The 13,449-nt window shown below is 45.5% G+C and overlaps 1 protein-coding gene across 2 annotated transcripts in view; it reads left to right on the top strand.

The window, feature by feature from the left end:
* VPS35L (VPS35 endosomal protein sorting factor like) overlaps window positions 1-13,449 on the top strand; it is a 147,215-nt gene that overhangs the window by 39,270 nt on the left and 94,496 nt on the right. For both annotated transcript variants that reach the window (XM_030800208.1, XM_030800203.1), the window contains exon 9: window positions 8,170-8,229. In XM_030800208.1, coding sequence (XP_030656068.1) covers window positions 8,170-8,229 — 60 coding nt within the window. The remainder of the gene's footprint in view (window positions 1-8,169; window positions 8,230-13,449) is intronic.

The following is a 13,449-nucleotide window of genomic DNA, read 5'->3' as shown; positions in this document are numbered from 1 at the left end:
GGGTATTTATTGGCTTATGCTGAAAAGTCCAGGGGTAGTTTGGCTTCAGGTGCAGCTAGATCCAGGAACCCAAACAATGTCATTAAGACCTTGCCCTTGGGTCGGGCATGGTGGCTCACACTTGTAATCCCAACACTTTGGGAGGCCGAGGTGGGTGGATCATCTGCAGTCAGAAGTTCAAGACCAGCCTGGCCAACATGGCGAAACCCCGTCTCTACTAAAAATACAAAAATTAGCTGGATGTCGTGGTGCGCACCTGTAGTCCCAGCTACTTGGGAGGCTGAGGCAGGAGAATTGTTTGAACCCAGGAGGTGGAGATTGCAATGGGCCACTGCACTCCAGCCTGGGTGACAGGGTGAGACTCCGTCTCCAAAAAAAAAAAGAAAAGAGAAAAAAAAGACCTTGCCCTTGGGTTGGGTGCATTCTCGACTTCACAAGCTGTCCTCAGCTTCTGCTAGCTTTACTGCTAGTGGTCCCAGGGCATGGAAAGAGCTGCTTTCTCCAAGCATTCCCACAGAAGTTTCAGAATCCCATCTCATTGGCCTGGCTTGGATCATATGTCAGTCCCTGAGCCAGTTGTGTTATCTGGGGGATGAAATGCACTGATTATCCAGGCCTGGGTCACCTCAAATCTAAAAGAGTGATACAGTTAGCAGAAGAAAGGGGAGTGATGCTACCTGGGCAAAAAGAAGAGATGTTCCAGCTGACAGATGAGGCCTGATGGGTTCAGATGGCCCGGAGAGGTGGTATCAGGCTCTCTGCAGGCCACTAGGGAGGTGTCCGCAAATGGAAGGGATAAAAATCCTTGCCTTGGCTAGGCACAGTGGCTCACGCCTGTAATCCTACCACTTTGGGAGGCTGAGGCGGTTGGATCACTTCAGGTCAGGAGTTCGAGACCAGACTGGCTAACATGGTGAAACCCCATCTCTACTAAAAATATAAAAATTAGCCAGGCGTGGTGGCAGGCACCTGTAATCCCAGCTACTCGGGAGGATGAGGCAGGAGAATCGCTTGAACGCGGGAGGTGGAAGTTGCAGTGAGCTGAGATCATGCCACTGCACTCTAGCCTGTGCCACAGAGCTGAGATTTCATCTCAAAATAAAAAAAAATAAAAAGAAAGAAAAGAAAAAAAATCCTCGCCTTTGTGGTGCTTATGTTTCCAAAAAAGAGAATTTACAAAACAATAAGTCAACCCAATTTTATGTTAGACCATGATCCATGCTATGGAGAAAACCAAACAGAGTGGGGTGAGGGGGTGAAGAGGAATGGAGGGAATTAGGTGAGGGGGTAGGGGTGCAATTTTAAGTAAGGTGCTCAGAGGAGGCCTCATTGAGAGGTTACCTGAGCAGGTGCTTGAAGGCGGTGAGAGGGGTGAGGTGAGCCTGCTGGGTCTATGGGGTAGAGGCCAGGGGCAGAAGAGGCCAAGGAACAGCTTGTACGGAGATCCTGGGGTGGGAGCATTGGGAGCATGCCAGGCTAGCCTGAGAACCAAGGAGGCTAAGAGACAGGCGATGAGATGAGCCCGGGAGAGGGGCAGAAGCTGACATGGTCAGAGATCATGGTGGCCTTGGGGGCCACTGGAAGGACTTGGGCTTTGACTCTGACTGTGAGGGCAGGAGGGGCCACCAGAGGGTGTTGAGCAGAGGAGGGAGGTGATCCCACGTGGGATTTAACAGGCTCTGTGTTGAGACTAGACTGTAGGGCGGGGGTAGAGCCTGGAGCCTGTGGCAGCACTTGCGGTGAGAGGCAGGGGTGGCGTGGCCCTGGGAGGTGGTGGAGATGGTGAGGAGAGACCCAGGATGGATGAGGGCTTTAGGTTCTCAGGTTAGATGTCAAATCATACACTGCTGGTCCTTGACGTGTCCATGCACACGGCTTACCTTCAGGGAGTGTGAGGCCCTCATTGGTGGGGAGAGGCTGGTGGCTGTGTCTGGCTCCCCTGGCAGTCTCATTCCTCCTGTGAATTAACCTCTTGGACTTCTGGTTCCCTCGCCAGCCTCTCCTAAGTTTCTTTTGTATGAGTCAGCTTTCCTGAGCAAGATTAGCTCTGAGACACTGATTAACTCTATCCTGCAAGCCTGGCCAGACCCAGACAGCTCACTCACCTTGCAAGAACTCTGGGCAGCCACTCTGCCAGCTCCTGCCAGCAGCTCCCCAGCCCTGTCCTGGACTCGCTGGGCTGTAGTGCAGATGCTGCCGTCCTTTTTGCGTCCCAGAAAATAGCTGGGCTGGGAGTTGGGAACAGCAGTGGTAAACCTTCAAGAGATGATGACCTTGGGCAGATTGTTTAGGTGCTTTATAGATATTAAGTCCCGGCCAGGTGCCGTGGCTCACACCTGTAATCCCAGCACTTTGGGAGGCCAAGGTGGGTGGATCACAAGGTCAGAAGTTCAAGACCAGCCTGGCCAATATGGTGAAACCTCGTCTCTACTAAAAATACAAAAATTAGCCGGGCATGGTGATGGGCGCCTGTAGTCCCAGCTACTCGGGAAGCTGAGGCAGGAGAAAAAAAAAGATATTAAGTCCCATAATCTGCGTAACAGCCCTATGAGATGGGTCTGGTTGTTATCCCCATTTTATAGATGAGGAACCTGAGGCTTGGAGAAGGAAAGTAGCTTGCCCAGGGTCACCGTTATAGTGAATTGCAGAGCTGAGGCTCAACTAGCTCTCTGCAGTCAAAGTACCTACTTTATTTCTCTTTATACATTGCTTATGGGGGAATGCAAATGCACATACCTTTTTTTTTTTTTTTGAGACAGTGTCTCACTTCATTGCCCAGGCCACAGTGCAATGGGGAGATCATGGCTCACTGCAGCCTTGAAGCCTTGATCTCCTTGACTCAAAGGATCCTCTTGTCTCAGTCTCCCAAGTAACTGGGACCACAGGTGTGTGCCACCATGCCCAGCGAATTTTTTTTTTTTTTTTTTTTTTTTTTTTTTAGCAATGGGATCTCCCTGTGTGGCCCAGGCTGGTCTCAAACTCCTGGAGTCAAGCCATCCTCCCACCTTGGCCTCCCAAAGTGCTGGGATTATAGGCATGAGTCACTGCACCTGGCCTAAATGCATATACATTTAACCCAACAGTTTCACCTCTGGGAATCTGTCCCACCTGTAATAGCAAACTATAAGAAGCAACTCAAGTGGCCATCAATAGGAGCTGGCTAAATAAATTATGGTGTGTCTGTATAGTGGAGTACTAGTGGCTCTATGAAATGAAAAAGCTGGGCATGGTGGCTCACACTTGTAATCCCAGCACTTTGGGAGACCAAGGCGGGCAGATCACTTTGAGCTTAGGAATTCGAGACCAGCCTGGCCAACATGGTGAAACCCGTCTTTACTAAAAATACAAAAATTAGCTGCGTGAGGTGGTATGCACCTGTAATCCCAGCTACTCGGGAGGCTTAGGTGGGGGAATTGCTTGAACCCAGGAGGCAGAGGTTGCAGTGAACTGAGATCAAGCCACTACACTCCATTCTGGGCGATAAAGTGAGACTGTGTCTCAGAAAAACAAACCACAACAACAACGACAACAAAACAACAAAGCAAAGAAGGGAAGGAAAGGGCTGGGCATGGTGGCTCACACCTGTAATCCCATAATCCCAGCACTTTGGGAGGCTGAGGCAGGAGGATAACTTGAGTCCAGGAGTTCAAGACCATCCTGGGCAACATAGCAAAACCCCATCCCTACAAAAGATTTTTAAAAAATAGCTAGGTGTGGTGGTACTAGCCTGTAGTCCCAGCTACTCAGGAGGCTGAGGCAGGCAGATTCCTTGAGCCCAAGAAGTTTGAGACTGCAGTGAGCTATGATAGTACCACTGCACCTTAGCAAAAGTAAGACCCTGTCTCAAAAAGAAGAAAAAAAAAAAAAGGAGGAAAATGTAGAATACATGTTGATATTCACTTGTGTCTCCCTAAGGAGACATTAAAAGGATACCCAAGAAACCGATAGAAGTGGTTTCTCTCAGAGGGTGCACAGGGCAGTGAGGTGGATGGGATGGGCCAGGAGAGAAATCGCACTCGATACCGTCTGCAGCCTCTTTGAATTTTGAACCATGGGAATGTTTTACCTATTCAAAACCAAACATTCACACAAAGTAGCTGCTTTCAGCACTTCCCAAAGTCCCTGTCCTTCCTCTCCACTTCAGAATGGTGTTCCCAGGGTGCTGTTGTTTAAGTCTATTGTGAATAATATTCCTCAGGACTGTTGAGGCAGCCTGCATGGACAGGTGCTGAAAGAGTCTTTATTAAGATTTGGGGCTAATGAGCGTTCACTTTATAAAAAAGGAGTGAAACCCTGACTTGCTTGGTGGAAATGTGGAGTCCTGAGCTCCATTTTTCTGCACATGGTCATTACTCTGCTCTAAAAGAAGATGCATGGACATGTGCATGGAAGATACAGGGACAGGTGTTTCATGGTTGTTGACATCGTTAACAAGAGGGTCAGAGCATCTTGCTGTGCCAGGGATGCAGGCTAGGGCCCCAGCATCCACAGAGACTGGCATGCACAGTGGGAAGACGTGTGCCTGGTTTCTGCTGGGATTTCACTAGAGGCATTGGGTACAGAGGTGGGCTTCTGGCTTCAATGCCTGCGTCTCCTCTTTCAGGGTTGTGTGAACTTGAGCCTCAGTTTCTCTACCTGTAGAATGGGGCTTTCGTAGACCCTGCCTCCAAGGGTTTCTGGAGAGGACTAAATGAGAGGATTCATAGGAAGTAGGTCTTTCCTTTTCTAAGAGCTTGCAGGCAGGATTAGAGTAAACGACCTTGAATAGTGCTTGGCACAAAGTAAGTGCTCAGAAAATGCTAGCTGTTACCACTGTTATTGTTTATCTCTTTTAGTGCCTTTGATTTACAAGAAAGCAAATCAAGACAGGAAATAAATCTAGGATCAAGTGTTATTTCCCAAAATAGTTGTCTACTAGCTTAACAGTAGACAAATCGCTTTTTTCAGTAAAACTAATTTTGTAGTTAAAGGGTCCTTAAAATATGAAAGTGAGGCCCAGTACAGTAGCTCATATCTGTAATCCCAGCACTTTGGGAAGCCAGGGCAGAAGGATTGCTTGAGCCCGGGAGTTTGAGACCAGCCTGAGCAAATGGTGAGACCTCGTCTCTATGAAAAATTTAAAAGTTAGCCAGGTGAGGTGGCGCGTGCCTGTGGTCCCAGCTACTCAGGAGGCAGAGGTGGGAGGATCCCCTGAGCCCAGGAAGTTGAGGCTGCAGTGAGCTGTGATTGCTCCACTGCACTCCAGCCTGGGTGACAGAGCATGATTCTGTCTCTAAAAAAAAAAATAAAAAAGAATGTGGAGATGAAATTTTTTTTTTTTTAAAAAGCTAGTTTTAGAGGGATGGCAACTTTTGTGTAGGAAATAAAGGTGTTTTGTGCTGGGTTCATTCTGTGCACCATGGGAGGTGAGAAGTTATGCAGCCACTTAGCGTGGTTTGCTGTGTGATGGTCTGAGGTAACACTGCATGCATCCCTAATGCCAGGGTTCTGGGGTCACCACAGGGGAGGCCTCTGTCTACACATGGTGTGGCTGCTATAGGGAACCCAGAGCCCCTGAAAAGGAAAGCTCGTTCTGCCAGGAGGAAAAAGGCAGGTGGCTTTGAGAACTGGGGCTTGTTCTCTAAGGCCTTCCAGGGGCTTCTAAATGGAGCCAGTGGTTTGGAGCAGTGCTTCTCATACTTGGCTGCACACTGAAATCACCTAGGGAGCTTTACAAACACCCACAAAGTCCCAGCTGCGTCCAGACCATTTATATGAGGACCGCTGAGGATGGACGCAGACATCCACATATTTTCAAGAGTCCCAGGTGCTTGGAGTCTGCAGCCCAGTTGGAGAAGCACTGGCTCAGAAGGAAGAGGGAGGTTCGTTGCTGTTTCTGTAGATTCCAGAGGCAAGGCAAGTTTTAGCTCAGAGACCCACTGGTGTCTGCCTAAATCAGTGGTTCTCACACTTCAGCATGTATAAGGATTTCCCAGCAAGGTTATTCAAAAATCCATATTCCTAGTCCTCATCCTCCAAAATACTTTTTTTTTTTTTTTTTTTTAGAGAGACAGTGTCTCACTCTGTTGCCCCAGGCTGGAGTGCAGCGGCACAATCATAGCTTCTATCTCTGCCTCTCAAGTAGCTGGGACTACACGTGTGCACCACCACGCCTGGCTATAAAATATTCTTTTCCAGTAGCTATAAGGTGGGCCCCAGGAATCTGTATTTTCAACAAGTGCCTTCAGGAAATTTTAATGTAGGTGGGCCAAGGCCAGGCATGGTGGTTCACACCTATAAATCCCAGCACTTTGGGAGGCTAAGGCAAGCAGTCACTTGAGCCCAGGAGTTGGAGACCAGCTTGGGCTGGGAACATAGGGAAATCCCATCTCTACAAAAGAATAATTAGCCAAGCATGGCAGCGCATGCCTGTGGTACCAGCTACATAGGAGGCTGAGGTGGAAGGATTGCTTGAGCCCAGGAGGTGGAGGCCATAGTGAGCTGTGATCACGCCACTGCACTGCAGCCTAGTGACAGAGTGAGACCCTATCTAAATGAATGAATGAATGAATGTAGGTAGGTAGGTATTTAGGTAGGTGGCTCATACTAGGAGAAGCACCTGGGTGGTACCTCTTAGCTTGGCTGGCTTCCTTCACTTAATCCTAACATTGTGTCATCTCTTGATATCATTTGATCCCACGTTCTTTGACTTGAAATTATCTTTGTATTTTCCTGTCTCTTTTTCCATGTATGGACAAGGTGTGTTGTTCTTTATTGCCCTGAATAAAGGGTTATGGAAAAAAAAAAAACCCATAGAGGGAAATACTTTCACATTGAAGGTGACTTAGGAGAGCTCAGAAAATGAGTAAGAACTCTAATTTTTTACTTCCACATATTGATAACATTTTGAAAATACATGCACAGAATAAATAAAACTTTTGGTACCAGTTTAGGGGTCCAGGCTGCCCACCTGTTGTGTGGAGTTTTATCGGAACACAGCCACATCCATTTGTTTGCACATTGTGGCCACTTTTGTGCTACAGTGGCAAAGATGAGTCATCAAGAAAGTGACCTATGACCTGCAAAACCTCTAGTATGTTCATCCATCCAACAAATATTGAGTACCCCCTGTGTGCCAGGCACTGATCAGTACTGGGAATATGTCAGTGAGCAAAACAAGCACAAATCTCTGCCTTTGTGGAGCTTGCATTCCAGTTGAATCTCAAATTCTGATGCTTCTAGGGACCAGGCAGGTCACATAAAAGAGTGAAAAGCAGGCTGATGATGAGAGACAGTAGGGGATGGTGGAGACTGTGGCAAACTGGTTAGTGTATATGCCATTTCAAGGGGCAGCTACTAATTTGCTCTAGCTGTGTTATCCCATAGAGATGTGGCCACATTTTTGGCATATTTTATGTGAAGGAGAAAATAAGGCACGTGAGTTCTCCCAAGTTGTAGAGTTTGTTTTAGTTTTTGTTTTTGAGACAGGGTCTTTACTCTGTCACCCAGACGGGAGGGCAGTGGGCGATCATGGCTCACTGCAGCCTTGAACTCCTGGGCTCAAGCAATCCTCCCACCTCAGCGTCCTGAGTAGCTGAAACTACAGGCGTGCGCTGCCATGCCTGGCTAATTTTTTAATTTTTTGTACATACCCGGTCTCACAATGTTGTCCAGGCCGCTGTTGAACTCCTGGGCTCAAGCAGTCTTCCTGCCTCGGCTTCCCAAAGTGCTAGGATTACAGGCGTGAGCCACTATGCCCAGCCTCTCCCAGTTTTTACCTGTTGGTAACCAATTCAAAAAATGTGAAAACACTTTGTGGGCTGTTGTGGTGAGGCCACGCACAACTGGTCACGGGCTGGATTCAGCCCACAGGCTGCCCATTTTCACTTCTGGCCTAGCATGGAGTGTGGACCATCGTCTGAGTGGATGGAGATACTTGAGACTCCTTTAGACTCCAAAGGGTAAAACGATCACTTTTCTGCCTTTCAAAGAAAGTAAAAGTCTACTGGAAAAACTAAAAACAAAACAAAAAAATGTGGCTTAAAATCTGTCCCACCAGGTGGCAGCATATCCTCACAAGTTAAAGCCTGTCTGGGCAGTGATAGCTCTGGGTCCCTAATTAACAAACATTTATTTACTGTTTGCTCCTGAAGAGTGTGATACTAACACCATCTGTCCTTTTCCTCCCAGGAAAGCTCGTGTACGAGCGCATCTTTTCCATGTGTGTGGATAACCGCAGTGTCTTACCAGGTAATGTCACAGCTGTTCCTGGGGTGTCGTTCTGCCCTGGAGTCAGGACTAGAAGGCTTTTATTGAGTCAGGATTCGTTGAAACTTGCTAAAGGTTTTAATTTTGGGTGTGTTAAAGTAAAAGAAACACCTTTGAAGATTTCTGATTATCTCGGTCTTCTAAAAATATTAGAAGGTTTCTAAATGGCCCGTGTAGGAACTCGGGCAAATAATTTGAATCTGCCAAAATGAAAAGGCATCACAGTTAGATTCAGCTGAACTTTCGCACCAACATATTTTCTTCTGCTGCTTGACTTTAATATTTTTCCTATGTATCGTTCCCTCCTAAGAAGCAAATTGCTTGGAAAAAAAAAACGAAAACGACTTTATGTATATTAAAGAACGATGTCAAATAGATCAATAGTAATTGATGCTTTGAATTCACAATCTATACCCAAGTGATTTTGCATTAAATTGACTGTCAATCAAGTTTAAATTCCTGAGAGGTTATAATGGGACAAGTGGATGATGAATTTCTCTTGTCATATAACTGGTAAGAATGATATGTCTGGCAATGCAGGACTCTCAGCCGCAGCATCCTTTGCCTTTATTCCTCTTTTTAACTTCCGAGCACTGCTATGAGGAAACATTCTCATCTGTCCAAGCTAGAGCAACCAGCTTGCTCCATTGCCGCTCCACTTCCCCCTGCTCCTGCAGTGGGGCTTCCCAGGAGGTGAATGGAAAGTGTTTGTGACAGTAACCTATAACCTGACCTATATCCTTCCGTCTTTCCTCTTTCCTTTATTCCTCCCTCCTTCCCCTTCTCTCTCTTCCTCTCCCTCCTCCTCTCCCACCTTCTCCTTTTCTCTCTCCTTCTGCCTCCTATCTGTCCATCAATCAATCAATTTATCTTTATTTAATTTTTTTGAGATGGACTCTTGCTCTGTCACCCAGGCTGAAGGGCAGTGGCACAATCTCGGCTCACTGCAGCCTTCGCCTCCCGGATTCAAGCGATTCTCCTGCTTCTGAGTAGCTGGGACTACTGGTGCCTGCCACCACACCTGGCTAATTTTTGTATTTTTAGTAGAGCTGGGGTTTTTACTATGTTGGCCAGGCTGGTCTCAAACTCCTGACTTCAAGTGATTCATCTGCCTCGGCCTCCCAAAGTGCTGGGATTATAGGCATGAGCAACTGTGCCTGTCCCTTTTTTTTTTTTCTATTTAATATTTTTACTTTTTCATCTTTGTAGACACGGGGTCTCCCTATGTTGCCCAAGCTGCTCTCAAACTTCTGGGCCCAAGCAGTCCTCCCACCTCAGCCTCCCAAAGTGCCGGGATTATAGGCATGAGCCACTATGCTTGGTCTGTCTTTTTAATACTATTTAATGTGCACATTTGTCAGAAAGAAAGAGACAGAACTCAACAGGCTTTTAGGTTTTTTAGGTCTCAAAGTGCTTTAGGTCTCGAAGGCTTTTTAGGTCTCGAAGTGCTTTTAGGACCCATCTTGTTTCATCAGAGATGGGCAGACCCAGTACGGAAGAGTCTTGCCCAGGGCCCTGCCACCAGCTACTGAGAGCCTTGCTCTTTCTTAGTGCTGCATCTACATTGTCCAGTACAGCAGCCACTGGCCACGTGTTGCTCTTGAGCACTTGAGATGTGGCCAGCGACGTTAACTATTAAAAAAGACACTGGATTTCAGAGACTCAGTACAAGTAAAAGACAGTAAAGTAGCTCACTAATAGTGTTTATGTTGATTACATGTTGAAATGGTATTCTGGATGAATCGGGTTAAAGTACATGATTAAAATTAATTTCCCCAGTTTTTGACCTTTTTAATGTGGCTCACGTGGTTTTTCTTTGGGACCCTCTATGCCACTGCGTCACACCTGTGATGATGTTTTTTCAGCAGCTCCTCCCATGTTCTGGCCATCTCAGGGTTGGAGGCAGTGATCTGGGAAAGGCAGGCAGAGGCCAGCCCAAGTGGAAAGGAAAGGCCTTCTCTGCTGGCTTGAGGATTTGGGAAATATGAATTGTTTATTTATTTATTTATTTTTGAGACGGAGTTTCACTCTTGTTGCCCAAGCTGGAGGGCAATGATGCAATCTCGGCTCACTGTAACATCTGCCTCCTGGGTTCAAGCGATTCTCCTGCCTCAGTCTCCCAAGTAGCTGGGATTACAGGTGTCCACCACCACACCCAGCTAATTTTTGTATTTTTAGTAGAGATGGGGTTTCACCATGTTGGCCAGGCTGGTCTTGAACTCCTGACCTCAGGTGATCCACCCGCCTTGGCCTCCCAAACTGCTGGGATTATAGGCGTGAGCCACCATGCCTGGCTGAATCCATTTATTTAATTCACACTTGCCGCCATGTAGCATGCTATATACCATTGGCAGCAAGCTTGAGCCGACAGGTGGGATTGAACCAAAATAGGTTTTTTTTTTTTTTTTTTTTTGGCAACAACAGCATTTAAAAAAAAAAAAAGACTTTTAATACAGGCTCTAGTTCTTCCTATTGTTGTATACCCAACCTCTTAAAAATTTTCATATTTACCTGCCTGTCCCCTAGAGGCATTTGAGTTTGCCTCTACTGCAATAATCTTCCTTTCTCTCAGTCTTCAATGACTATACAAACAACATTTTAGGGCCAATTAAGGAAAAATTACTAATAACTAACTCCTTGCCTAAAATTAAGAGTTCAAAACAACAGATCAGTCCTTGTTTAGATATGTTAATTATAGCACTTTTATCACTAAAATTCTTCCCTCTCCAAATAACTATTTTTGACCTTGACCAAAGCAAATCATTTGTTTTTTTCTTTAAATGATATCATTGTTTGTTTTCCTTTTAGCTAAAATTTTCATCTGCTTGTGTTCGCTCCAGTTCCAAGAACCTGAAAAGAACAGTAGATTATGTTTTCAAAGTTGTTGGTGATCTGAGGAATGACTCTTAAGTATAATTATCATGAAAGCTTTAGAAATCTCCTGTGCCGAATTCTGCCCAAAGAGATTGTGTGTGCAGAGAGATTTGGTGGCATTTGTACTCATTCTTTCCATTTAAATCAAGTTCTGTTGGGTGAATTTCATACTTGAGCCCTTTGCCTTCAGGAATTTTAACTAAGGTATAGCTCTTCGGAGTTGAGAAAGATACAGTGTCTTTTGGGTTCATGAAAAGCACACACTACTAGATGTGGTCGTTTTTTCCCAACAGTTCTTAATCCAGCTTATGCATAAAGAGGCCATCGACTCTGAGAAGCCAAATCATTTTATTTCCAGCTTGGGAGAGATAATTTGGGTTTATTGTATTATGGTTCCCATCACCATCTTCTCAGCATTCCCATCTTCAGTTTTCCCCTGTGGCTGATGTGGGCCACATCGGGATAAGCAGTGGCCTTAACTGACCTGGCCTTTCCAGCACATGCTACCTAAGATGGTGCCAATCCCTATAACACTGTTACGTAAAGAGACCTCTCGCTGCTAGGGTAGAGACTTGGCAAATAAATGAAAGAACTAGACTCATTGGTCTCCTGCCTCCTCTTAAAATACCCACAGAAGTTCAGGTCTGAAAAAAAGCAGCACCATAAAAGAAAAATAAGTGGGAGCTAGAAAGAGAATCTCTGTTCTTTGTTATATTGAAGTGTCTTCTGAATTAATTTCCAGATTTTGAAGGAGTCTCCATGTAGCAGCCCAAGTGCTAAAGTCTAAACCGTGTCATGTCATTGCCATTCCTGTGCTTAGAACCCTTCAGGGGGCTTCCATTATGTTTAGAAAAACTCTCAAACTCCTCACCAAGGCTTCAGCCCTGTATGAACTGGCTTGTGAAGCTGGCTGCACCCCTTTCTGCTCAGCAAATTGGCTTGCTTTTTGTTCTTTGACCATAGTGAGGTTATACCTACCTCAGGGCCTTGCACTTGCTGTTTTCTCTCCCTGGAATATATTTCTTCCACATCTGGGCATGGCTGGCTCCCTTTCGTAATTCAGGGCTCAGCTCAAATGCTGCCTCTGTGGGAGCCTTCTCTGACCACTGCATCTAATGAGCCCCTTCCCCTAAATCTCACTCAAGTCACTCTTTATTCCAATACCTAGTTTAGTGTCTTTAATAGTACTTACTGCTGTTAGATATTAACTTATTTGTTTGCCTGCTTATTCTCTTTCCTGTTTATCATTTGTCTCACCCTACTGGAATGTAAGTTTCATGAAGATAGGATCTACCTTGTGCACTGTTATCTCCCCAAAGCCTAGAACACCACCTTTAGTTGGCCCTTAAGGCATTTGTGTTGAGCACATGAAGTAAAGAAATATAATATTTAGTTTGCTGTAAGATCTTAAAGTCCCGCATAACATAATCCTTTTCCTAAATTATCTCTTGAGCTGGAAGGAAAGCCTAAAGATTCTGTATTGGTGTATGCAGATTGTCATATAGCTTGTAGTCAATGTGTGTATGCAGGGCAGCCTGCCTTTAGCCTGATTTCCAACTCTTTCAGGCAACCCGAACCAGTTTGTTTTAGCCTTTGCTAGTTCCTTCAACTAGACAGTGAGAGATTTTATAGATGACCTCAGAGACCTATTTTTGCTTTTGGATTTTAAGCCACAAGATTCAGTCATATGAAGGGAAATTAACACTGCTCTTCCCTCTCCCCAAAGAGAAGATTGACAAATGAATGTAAGAATAACTGCTATCTTTTCCTGTCTGGATCTCTTGAAAGTAGAAAAAAAAGTTACTTCATGTGTAGAGATCTAGGCTGGAAAGGGGAAAATGGTCATTTCCCATCCTTTTGAAAATGGTAAGCAAATAGTTCTCAAGTGAATGAGGCATGCCAGACATCCAAAAATAGAGTGAGGAGATTGCAATTTCAAAATATCTGCAGTTGTGATTAGTGACTGTTCTCTGTTAGAGAAGTACCTAGAGGTTTATCTTTTTTTGCTGATTCTATGGGAATTTTGATCACCTTCATATACCACCAAATGACAGAATCAGGGATGAAAATGACTCATTGTAAAACAGGATGAAAGCCAACAAGCTAAGAATCATTTGCTATATTCTAAAGTAATTAACTTCTCCCTTTTAATTTATGTATTCATGTTTTTTAGAGACAAGGTCTTGCTCTGTCTTACTCTGTTTCGCTCTGCCCAGGCTGGAGTGCAGTGGCTCGATCATAGCTCATTGCAGCCTCAAACTCCTGGGCTCTATTGATCCTCCCACCTCAACCTTCCAAGTAGCTGGGGCTACAGGCTTGAGCCACTGT

Source organism: Nomascus leucogenys, chromosome 2, assembly GCF_006542625.1.
Source record: "Nomascus leucogenys isolate Asia chromosome 2, Asia_NLE_v1, whole genome shotgun sequence".
NCBI lineage: Eukaryota > Metazoa > Chordata > Mammalia > Primates > Hylobatidae > Nomascus > Nomascus leucogenys.
The sequence above is the reverse complement of the archived record's forward strand: the minus strand, read 5'-3'. Positions and strand labels throughout refer to the sequence as shown.